This window comes from Bombina bombina, unplaced genomic scaffold (assembly GCF_027579735.1).
Source record: "Bombina bombina isolate aBomBom1 unplaced genomic scaffold, aBomBom1.pri scaffold_688, whole genome shotgun sequence".
Taxonomy (NCBI): Eukaryota; Metazoa; Chordata; class Amphibia; order Anura; family Bombinatoridae; genus Bombina; species Bombina bombina.
Window position 1 is genome coordinate 203,664 of NW_026512612.1, and position 12,095 is coordinate 215,758.

A 12,095-nucleotide genomic window follows, 5' to 3' on the forward strand; every position below is an offset into this window, starting at 1 on the left:
TGGACGATATCTTGGTACTTGCTCAGTCTTCACATTTAGCAGAATCTCATTCGAATCGACTTGTGTTGTTTCTTCAACATCATGGTTGGAGGATCAATTTACCAAAAAGTTCATTGATTCCTCAGACTTAGATAACCTTTTTAGGTTTTCAGATAGATTCAGTATCCATAACTCTATCTTTGATAGACATGAGACGTCTAAAGTTGATATCAGCTTGTCGAAACCTTCAGTCACAATCTTTCCCTTTGGTAGCCTTATGCATGGAAATTCTAGGTCTTATGACTGCGGCATCGGACGCGATCCCCTTTGCTCGTTTTCACATGCGGCCTCTTCAGCTCTGTATGCTGAACCAGTGGTGCAGGGATTACACAAAGATATCTCAATTAATATCTTTAAAACCGATTGTACAACACTCTCTGACGTGGTGGACAGATCACCATCGTTTAGTTCAGGGGGCTTCTTTTGTTCTTCCGACCTGGACTGTAATTTCAACAGATGCAAGTCCTACAGGTTGGGGAGCTGTGTGGGGGTCTCTGACAGCACAAGGGGTTTGGGAATCTCAGGAGGTGAGATTACCGATCAATGTTTTGGAACTCCGTGCAATTTTCAGAGCTCTTCAGTCTTGGCCTCTTCTAAAGAGAGAATCGTTCATTTGTTTTCAGACAGACAATGTCACAACTGTGGCATACATCAATCATCAAGGAGGGACTCACAGTCCTCTGGCTATGAAAGAAGTATCTCGAATTCTGGTATGGGCGGAATCCAGCTCCTGTCTAGTTTCTGCGGTTCATATCCCAGGTGTAGACAATTGGGAAGCGGATTATCTCAGTCGCCACACGTTTCATCCGGGCGAATGGTCTCTTCTCCCAGAGGTATTTCTTCAGATTGTTCAAATATGGGGTCTTCCAGAAATAGATTTGATGGCTTCTCATCTAAACAAGAAACTTCCCAGGTATCTGTCCAGATCCAGGGATCCTCAAGCGGAAGCAGTGGATGCGTTGTCACTTCCTTGGAAGTATCATCCTGCCTATATCTTTCCGCCTCTAGTTCTTCTTCCAAGAGTAATCTCCAAGATTCTGAAGGAATGCTCATTTGTTCTGCTGGTGGCTCCAGCATGGCCTCACAGGTTTTTGGTATGCGGATCCTGTCCGGATGGCCTCTTGCCAACCGTGGACTCTTCCGTTAAGACCAGACCTTCTGTCACAAGGTCCTTTTTTCCATCAGGATCTCAAATCCTTAAATTTAAAGGTATGGAGATTGAACGCTTGATTCTTAGTCAAAGAGTTTTCTCTGACTCTGTGATTATTACTATGTTACAGGCTCGTAAATCCGTATCTAGGGAGATATATTATAGAGTCTGGAAGACTTATATTTCTTGGTGTCTTTCTCATCATTTTTCCTGGCATTCTTTTAGAATTCCGAGAATTTTACAGTTTCTTCAGGATGGTTTGGATAAAGGTTTGTCTGCAAGTTCCTTGAAAAGACAAATCTCTTCTCTTTCTGTTCTTTTTCACAGAAAGATTGTTAATCTTCCTGATATTCATTGTTTTGTACAAGCTTTGGTTCGTATAAAACCTGTCATTTAGTCAATTTCTCCTCCTTGGAGTTTGAATTTGGTTCTGGGGGCTCTTCAAGCTCCTCTGTTTGAACCTATGCATTCTTTGGTCATTAAATTACTTTCTTGAAAAGTTTTGTTCCTTTTGGCCATCTCTTCTGCCAGAAGAGTTTCTGAATTATCTGCTCTTTCTTGTGAGTCTCCTTTTCTGATTTTTCATCAGGATAAGGCGGTGTTGCGAACTTCTTTTAAATTTTTACCTAAGGTTGTGAATTCTAACAACATTAGTAGAGAAATTGTGGTTCCTTCATTATGTCCTAATCCTAATAATTCTAAGGAGAAATCATTGCTTTCTTTGGATGTAGTTAGAGCTTTGAAATATTATGTTGAAGCTACTAAGAATTTTCAAAAGACTTCTAGTCTATTTGTTATCTTTTCCGGTTCTAGGAAAGGTCAGAAGGCTTCTGCCATTTCTTTGGCATCTTGGTTGAAATCTTTAATTCATCATGCTTATGTCGAGTCGGGTAAAACTCCGCCTCAAAGGATTACAGCTCATTCTACTAGGTCAGTTTCTACTTCCTGGGCGTTTAGGAATGAAGCTTCGGTTGTTCAGATTTGCAAAGCAGCAACTTGGTCTTCTTTGCATACTTTTACTAAATTCTACCATTTTGATGTGTTTTCTTCTTCTGAAGCAGTTTTTGGTAGAAAAGTACTTCAGGCAGCGGTTTCAGTTTGATTCTTCTGCTTATATTTTCAGTTTTTTTCATTATAAGATTTAAACTTTGTTTGGGTGTGGATTATTTTCAGCGGAATTGGCTGTCTTTATTTTATCCCTCCCTCTCTAGTGACTCTTGCGTGGAAGATCCACATCTTGGGTAGTCATTATCCCATACGTCACTAGCTCATGGACTCTTGCTAATTACATGAAAGAAAACATAATTTATGTAAGAACTTACCTGATAAATTCATTTCTTTCATATTAGCAAGAGTCCATGAGGCCCACCCCTTTTTGTGGTGGTTATGATTTTTTTGTATAAAGCACAATTATTCCAATTCCTTATATTTATGCTTCGCACTTTTTTCTTATCACCCCACTTCTTGGCTATTGGTTAAACTGATTTGTGGGTGTGGTGAGGGGTGTATTTATAGGCATTTTGAGGTTTGGGAAACTTTGCCCCTCCTGGTAGGAATGTATATCCCATACGTCACTAGCTTATGGACTCTTGCTAATATGAAAGAAATGAATTTATCAGGTAAGTTCTTACATAAATTATGTTTTTAGAACTCTGTGCTGTTTTCAGGGCTCTTCAGGCTTGGCCACTATTAAAGAAAGAATTATTCATTTGTTTTCAGACAGATAATATCACAACTGTGGCATATGTCAATCATCAAAGGGGGGACTCGCAGTCCATTAGAGATGAAAGAAGTATCTCGGATACTTTCTTGGGCCGACTCCAACTCATGTCTAATTTCTGCGATACATATTCCAGGTGTAGACAATTGGGAAGCGGATTATCTCAGTTGTCAGTCTTTACATCCAGGGGAGTGGTCTCTCCATCCAGATGTATTTTGTCAGATTGTACAGATGTGGGGTCTCCCCGAAATAGATCTGATGGCTTCCCATCTAAACAAGAAGCTTCCCAGGTACCTTTCCAGGTCTAGGGATCCTCAGGCGGAGATGATGGATGCGTTAGCAGTTCCTTGGTTTTACCAACCTGCTTACATTTTTCCGCCTCTAGTTCTTCTTCCAAGGGTGATCTCCAAGATCATATTGGAACAATCACATGTGTTTCTGATAGCACCAGCATGGCCTCATAGGTTTTGGTATACGGATCTTGTCCGGATGTCCAGTTGCCAGCCTTGGCCACTTCCTTTAAGGGCGGACCTTCTGTCCTCAAGGGACATTTTTCCATCAAGATCTCAAATCACTAAATTTGAAGGTATGAAAATTGAACGCTTAGTGCTTAGTCATAGAGGTTTCTCTGACTCAGTGATTAATACTATGCTACAGGCTCGTAAGTCTGTTTCAAGGAATATTTATTATCGGGTTTGGAAAACCTATATTTCATGGTGTTTTTCTCATAAATTTTCTTGGCATTCTTTTAGGATTCCTATAATTTTACAGTTTCTTCAGGATGGTTTGGATAAAGGCTTGTCTTCAAATGTCTTTGAAGGGACAAATCTCTGCTCTTTCTGTTTTATTTCATAGAAAGATTGCTAAACTTCCTGATATTCACTGTTTTGTTCAGGCTTTGGTTCGTATCAAGCCTCTTGTTAAATCAATCTCTCCTCCTTGGAATCTTAATTTTGTTTTGAAGGCTTTGCAGGCTCCACCTTTTGAGCCTAAGCATTCTTTGGATATTAAACTACTTTCTTGGAAAGTGTTGTTCCTTTTGGCTATCTCTTCCGCTAGAAGAGTTTCTGAATTGTCTGCTCTCTTGTGAGTCTCTTTTTCTGATTTTTCCATCGGGATAAGGCTGTTTTGCGGACTTTGTTTAAATTTCTTCCTAAGGTTGTGAATTCTAACAACATTAGTAGGGAAGTTGTTGTTCCTTTCTTGTGTCCTAATCCCAAGAATACTCTTGAAAGATCTCTACGTTCTTTGGATGTTGTAAGAGCTTTGAAATATTATGTCAAAGCTACTAAAGATTTCAGGAAGACTTCTAGTCTATTTGTTGTTTTTTCTGGTCCTAGGAAAGGTCAGAAAGCCTCTGTCATTTCTTTGGCATCTTGGTTAAAGCTTTTGATTCACAAGGCTTATTTAGAGGCAGGACAGTCTCCGCCTCAGAGAATTACAGCTCACTCTACTAGATCAGTAGCCACTTCTTGGGCTTTTAAGAATGAAGCTTCAGTTGATCAGATTTGCAAAGCAGCAACTTGGTCTTCTTTGCATACATTTACTAAATTTTACCATTTTGATGTATTTGCTTCTTCTGAAGCAGTCTTTGGTAGACAAGTTCTTCAGGCAGCTGTCTCAGTTTGATTCTTCTGCTTATGATTTAAGTTTTTTTTCTTGAAATTTATGTGAAATTTATAAGAGACTTATTTTTTTGTGGATTTAATTTTTTTCAGCGGAAATAGCTGTTTTTATTTTATCCCTCCCTTTCTAGTGACTCTTCTGTGGTCTCCCACATCTTGGGTATTTCTATCCCTTACGTCACTAGCTCATGGACTCTTGACAATTACATGAAAGAAAACATAATTATGTAAGAACGTACCTGATAAATTCATTTCTTTCATATTGGCAAGAGTCCATGAGGCCCAGCCCTTTTTTATGGTGGTTATGATTTTTGTATAAAAAGCACAATTTTATTTCCAGTTACTCTTTTTGTATGCTTTTTTACTCCTTATTCTATCACCCCACTACTTGGCTATTCGTTAAACTGAATTGTGGGTGTGGTGAAGGGTGTATTTATAGGCATTTTGAGTTTTGGGAAACTTTGCCCCTCCTTGTAGGATTGTATATCCCATACGTCACTTGCTCATGGACTCTTGCCAATATGAAAGAAATTAATTTATCAGGTAAGTTCTTACATTAATTGTTTTTTTTTCGTGTGAGTTGTTTATCTCTCTATACAGAGTTCTGGATGGGAAGGAGAGACACCTAAATTGCAAAATAATGCTCAAAAAAAGCCCCCAAATATTTGGCGTGATTTCTCTTCATGCCAGGGATTTTTGATCATCAGGCTCTTAGCCTTTTTTTTTCTTGCTACCTTCCCATACTGTTCCCCCTGCTTTGTTTCTCTTACTCTTTTTGTCTCTTTCTCCCTCCCTCTCTATCTTTCTCTCTTTCTTTCTTTCTTTCTTTCTTTTTTTCTTTCTTTCTTTCTCACTCCCTCCTCCTTTCTTCATCCTCTCATTCTATTACTTTTTTCCCTTCTCTCACTGTGTTCTTCTCTCATTCTCTTTTTCTTTCTCTTGGACTCTCTCACTCTTTCTTGCTCTCTCATTTCCTCCCCTATCTCATTCTCTCTCATTCTCTTATTCACAGAGGTCAAGTGCATCTTTGGCAATTGGCGGTGCCCTTGCTCGACCCAGCTGGCTCAGTTCCCCTACACTAGGAAGAGCAAACCGCTTCCTTAGCACTGCCGCTGTTAGCCTGATGAACCCAAGACGGCCCCTGGGTGCCCTGGAGAAGGTTAAAGTCCGAAGCCTTAGTGTGGAGCAACGTACAGAGGATGACAGTGAGTGAGAAATTGAATAAAGACTAATATTATTATAAATGAGAACTTAATACAAGAAGTGGGGAAGCTATTTGGTATGTACATTTGAATCCTTTGTGAGGATATCAATATGGAAATAAGCAGCAGCTCGTGTCCTTCAGATATTTTCGTAACCGGATTAATTTCTCTTAAAGATCCCCACACTAAGATCTGTGTAAATCCAGATTTTTAGAGTTGGGGATCTTTTACAAGAATCAATCCGGCAACGAAAATATCCGAAGGGCATGAGCCGCTGCTTACTTACTATTCAGATCCTTACGAAGGGTCCGAATGTACATCCCTAGTAGCTATTCCAAGTTGTTTAAAATTGTATACTCCATCTGAATCATAAAGGAAAACTTTTTGGTTGCATGTCCCTTTAAACAAAACTTTGCAATATGCACTCATGACTTAATTTGTTCACCTTTCCTATAGTTTATATCTGAAAATTGTGTTTGTGTGTGAGACTAGAGTATGTGCTGCAGACTGAACCCTGTAACATACTATCTAGTGATTGCTTGATCTGTGCTGAAGCTCATTTATATCTGTCCCTAATTAACCACAGCAGAGGAAATAAAATAACATTCAAGTAACATGCAATTTTTCCAATAATTAATTTTTTTTGTGCAGATCTATTTCATATTAATTGCTGATATATATTCTTCATATATTATATATTATAAACCTTAGGTTGGCTGGTTAATCTATAGATTGGAAATGCATTTTTCCTAAAACTGTGTGGTTCATTGGTTTGAAAAACCCAAGTTAACCTATTTTGTTTGGCTACACGATGTCACATGAAGAAGAGTTTCTTGAGTGATACAATTTCTTGGTGCACAGCTGCAATTGTTGTTTGTGTTTCTGCAGTTGAAGGTCACCATGGTAACGAAGGGCTATTGTTGGGAAGACCTGCAGAGGAGCCAGATCATCCAATAACGGAAAACTCTCTGCTGGAGATCCTGGATGGGGCAATCATGATGTATAATCTGAGTGTCCACCAACAGCTGGGCAAGGTGAGTATAAAAATATAGTGTCAGTCGCTGTGTGGTAAATACTATGGTTCGAGGAGGAGAAAGAAAACCCCCCCAGATAGTGGATCATAGGTATCCTAGTGGTGGGATGCACCTTGGTAGCACTTCGGTTCCTAATACAAATATTGATATAGATATGAAACTTAAACAACCATTGTAAACCAAAGGTTTGAAAAAGGAAATTAAAACATAACTTTTATTAAATCAACATTGGATTAAAACCGTTCTTGATTGTGTAAGTGTGTGTACTTTAAAAACACATAGCAACTTTACTGAATATAAGAAAGTGGCACTGAATTTCGAATGGATAGATTGCCTCTATTATAGAATATTCAGGAATATCTGAATAGGAATTATTAATCTATCAAATAAATAATTGGCTGGTATTCTGGGGTATTCTACACCGCTGATTATTTCAACAATCTGTCATGCAGACATTCCAGTATATAGTTAAAAAACCGTATTTGAGAAATATATACTAAAGTACTATCAGTAGAGGTTACTTTAGTAACTAGTATATTTGAATAGTTTCGTGTTTTTCACTTGATGGATATATAAATATCTGTGTGGGTATTGTTAACTCCTTCAGTTAGATTACTGAGTTCCAGATAGATGTAAGTTCTTAATACGGCTTAAACTTTATCTTAGTATATTGTCCCTTGGGTTGCAATAGATTATATTAAAGATATGTATACATAATATAGCTTTATGAATATCAGAAGTGCTTTAAATATCTTTAGTATATATTGTGAAATTAATCAATTTTTGCAACAGGGTTTTTTATTAAGGATATCTTGGTTAGGAGTCTGGCAAATGTTGGTGCTTTGGTGTACAACCTCCTATGGTCTATACTTAGTGGCAAACAGTATGTCTTACTAAGTATATTATCAACTGTTTTTAGTCACTTTGCAGCCTTGACAAATTTTGCTTGCATAATGTAATACATGAGAGACGGTATTTATAGACAACTTACTTAGAGTAATATATTCTGTGCAGCCTACTCAGGTTTGTATATCAGTAACCTGTCGCTACTAGTTATAGTGTATGTATAAGTAGCCAGTTGTAGGTTCTGTCTATTGTGGCATAAGAATATTCACATAATATTAATCTTAGCTATGTGTTGAAGAGGCTGTCTTTAATTTCTTTTAGAGTTGGCTATTGCAACTTTATACCGTCTGAAATAATTGAAGTAGTCTTAAGGTACTGTTATTGCTAGTACCCAGCTTTTCTGCAGTTGTGCTAACAACAGGTGATTGTTGTAGTATAATTTTGAGCTGCCTGTATGTGTGGCTAACAGTTAAAGTATTGGTCCGTAATTGGCTTTTCAAAGTTGTCACTAGCTGACCGCTATTGTTATAAGGTATTATTATATAGCTTTTTAAAGTCTATGTCAGTGCGATTGATTTCGCAAATTGACCGTTAAAGCTGTTATTTCTATTACCCTATGAATAGCTTCTGACAATTGCCACTAGCGGTTTTCAAAATACCCCCAAATTATTGATACTAATTTTGCCCAGATGCCACTATATCAAAACGTTTACTTGTTAAAGTTGGCTATGCCATTAAAAAGAAAAACAACAGGGTATTGTCAGATACCCATCCCTAACATGTTTCGCCGATAGCGTTTCGGCTTTTTCAAAGGTGACGCGGGCCGGCGTCTCAGGGTATTTAAATGCGTGTGCGCAAACCCATTGGCTACATTTCAACCAATAGAAATCCTCTGAAATGTTTGAGGAGGCGTTTTTTTCGGCATGATTGACGTCTAGGATGTTCAGAGCTCAATCCCGTATTTGACAGATGAAGTGCACTTACATACGGGACATGCATTTGGAAACATTGGGATTGTATACAGTATGTTTTAATAAAATTAAATACTGGCGTGGTGTACAATAACAGGATTTAAAGTGCGATCATATGGGGCTATTGATTATCGTATCTACATTTGGCTCTCACCTGCTCTATTGCAGGGTGTGTTCGTTCGCCTTAGTTTATTGTAAGTTTATTGCCTGAATGTGAAGCTTTTTACAGTCTTTGCTTTACTTTCTACCCTGAGTCTTGTTCATTTAAATAAATGGTTGTATTTTCGTTTATAATGTCATAGTGTGTCAAAGTTGAAAAAGGGGGAAATGTGTGCAAGTGCAAGTGCATAGGGAAATAGAATACCTTATACTTGATGTTGTTAGGGGATACAATTAAGTGAATGATGTTATTTAGGGTTTTTGCTTATCACAATTGAAAAAGTAGTAGGTGAGAGTGCAGGTGCATAAAAAAGTAGAAAAATGGAATAATAGAATACCCCATGCCTAATGTATTTAAAGAATGAGGATGTGAAGGTGAAATGCACTGATGTGCTGGGAATAAGGGGAGGGGGGGAAAAAGGTGATTGTGTAGTGGTGTTGTGTACTTCGTGCTGCGTGTGATTTTGAAGGGGGCTGATTATGCGCTGTGAGTGATGCTAGTGATGTATAAACGCTATACACTGGAGGGGGAAAATACAGTGGGAAATAGTGAGAGGTGGTGAATGCGAACTATATAATTAAGGTGTCTCTCTTTGAATTTCCCTCCCAGGGGTACTAGTGTGAGAGAAAATAAAAGGGCTGAATTGCCCTAAACAATATTTTTATAGTTTGGATACTTATTTATTTTAATTTTAATTTAGGTATTGAGTGTATAGCCTTGCATGATATTTATTTATGGTTCAAGGATCTATATTGAGCAACTGAGTCTTAAATCTTACCCTGAATTACATTTGGTACTGTAGAGAGTGTTTACAGCACTATTTTCTTATAATTGGATATATTACAGATATTAGGTTTGCTCATATGAACATCGAGTAATTGTTCTGTTCATTCATGCCTTTGGGGTATACGCTATCCATTAGGTATATCCATTTTGCTTCAGCCTTGAGTAACGCTGTCTCAAGGTCGCCTCCTCTTAGTCCCAGGGATATCTTCTGGATTCCAAAGCATTTTAATTCAGATGTCTTGGATTGATGGTGTTTAAAGAAATGTGAAGCTACTGATGTAATTTTTTTGTCTTTAGATAGATCTTTCGGGGCATTACGAATATTTCGCAAATGTTCCATCAGTCGGGTGTGTATGGTTCTTGTCGTCATACCTATATACACTTTGGGACATTTGCACTGGAGGACATAGATTACTCCACTAGAGTTGCAGTTAATGTAACTCTTAATTTGATGATCTTTCCCAAATCTATCGGTGATAGATTTCTTTTTGATCATGTTGTAGCATGAGGAGCAGTTTCCACATAAGAATGAACCTTTTTCAGGAGCTCTAGTAGAATTGGATTTTGGTACAAAATGACTGGGGCTCAGCATTTCCTTTAGGTTTCTACTTCTGCGATAACTGAGTTGAACCCTTTCTCCTATTAGGTCTTTTAGAAGGGGGTCCGCTTGAAGTATATGCCAGTTGTTATTGATAATATTCACAATTTGCTGTGTTTGCTGGTTGTACGTTAATACCAGTCTGGTTTTGTTGTCACATTTTTTGTTTTTTGTTTTTAATAGTTCAGATCTAGCGGTTTTTAATGCTCTGATTTTAGCCTTGTGAATAGATCTCTTGCTATAGCCCCTCAGAAGTAGGCGTTTTTCCAATTCTGCAGCTCTTTTCTTAAAGGTGATATCTTGTGAGCAGTTTCTCCTTAGTCTCAAGAATTCACCGACTGGTAGAGATTTTGTGGTATTTGGAGCATGGGCACTGGTGGCAAATAAAACATTGTTGGTGGCTGTTTCTTTTCGATACAAATCAGTGCTCAGAGAGCCATCTTCTTCCTTACAGATTAATAAGTCCAGAAAGGAGATATTTGTCTGACTTTTATGATGGGTTAATCTGATGTTCAGATTATTTTGATTTAATTTCAGTAGAAAGAGATCGAGATCTTCTTCCGTACCCTCCCATAAGAACAGGATGTCGTCTATGTATCGAATCCAGATCGGGATTTTGTCTGAATACTCATCATTTGTGTCACAGAATACCTTGGTTTGCTCCCACCACCCTAAAAATAGATTAGCGTAGGTGGGAGCACAGGCAGTGCCCATGGCGGTGCCTTGAGTTTGGAGGTAAAATTTGTTGTTGAACAGAAAATAGTTTTTGGTTAGCACAAATTTGAGCAAATTGAGTGTGAATTGGTTGTGGTCTGGATTTTCATCGGATGACATGTTAAGAAAGTATTCGATGGCATGTAATCCAAGTTTGTGATCAATACTGGTATACAGTGATTCCACGTCACAGGAGACTAGCCAGGTGTCTTTGGAGATGTTAATATCCTGTATTATTTGTAGCACTTCCATGGTGTCTTTCACATATGATGATAATTGTGTTAAAAATGGTCTTAATCTAAAATCAACGTATTGACTCGCCTTTTCTGTTAGGTTCTCATTCCCAGACACAATGGGTCTGCCGGGTGGTTTGTGGCTGTTTTTGTGGACTTTAGGAATTAGATAAAACGTTGCCACTTTTGGATGCGTTATAGTTAGAAACTTTTTTTCTTTAGTGTTGATTATGCCATTTTTGAAGGCTGAGTCTATCAGTTTGTTGTATTGCACATGAAAGTCTCCTGTAGGGTTGCTCCATAGTTCTTTATAACAGGTTTTGTTCTTTAATTGCAATTTAGCCTCATCCAAATACATTTCTATGGGCCATATCACGATGTTGCCGCCCTTATCGGCATTACGGATTATAACGTCATTCCAGGATTCCATTTCAGTAAGAGTTTCTCTTTCTCTTTTAGATAGATTTTGTTGTTTAGAGGTAATATCTAATTTGTTGATACTTTGACATACAATTTGATTGAAGACTTCAATGTTAGGACATGTGTTATTGGGAGGAACGTATTTTGATTTAGTTTTGAGCGTCTTTCGCCAATTTAATTTTTCACAGGCATCTTGTTCTGAATTGAGATCATTTAGTATTTGTAAAGATTCCAATTCATCTTCAGTCCAGTCAGCAGATGGAATATCAGGTTCGTTGTTAGTAAAATGTCTCTTTAGCAGAAGTTTACGCAGAAACAATTGTATATCTTTAATAACCTCAAATTTGTCCAGGTTATTATGTGGACAGAAGGATAGACCTTTTGATAACACGTTTATGTGGAGAGAGGTTAAGACCCGATTGGATAGATTTATAATTCTTAATTTCTCATCCTTATTAGGGAGAATGGGCTCGGATTCCTTTTGGGTGGTTTGTTGGTCTGTTGTTTGTCTTTCTGAGTTTTTTTGTTTCTCGTTTGTCTTTTGTTTTTTCCACCCACCTCTTCTGGTGGTTCTGAATCGGTGCTTAAATCCTCCTC

The 12,095-nt window shown here is 37.9% G+C and overlaps 1 protein-coding gene across 1 annotated transcript in view; it reads left to right on the top strand.

Annotated features, from left to right (window-relative positions):
• LOC128644429 (E3 ubiquitin-protein ligase RNF123-like) overlaps positions 1–9,462 on the top strand; it is a 56,804-nt gene extending 47,342 nt beyond the window's left edge. Inside the window, exons 12-14 of the mRNA XM_053697053.1 lie at positions 5,547–5,739; positions 6,625–6,770; positions 9,448–9,462. Coding sequence (XP_053553028.1) covers positions 5,547–5,739; positions 6,625–6,770; positions 9,448–9,462 — 354 coding nt within the window. The remainder of the gene's footprint in view (positions 1–5,546; positions 5,740–6,624; positions 6,771–9,447) is intronic.
• Positions 9,463–12,095: the final 2,633 nt, after the last annotated feature.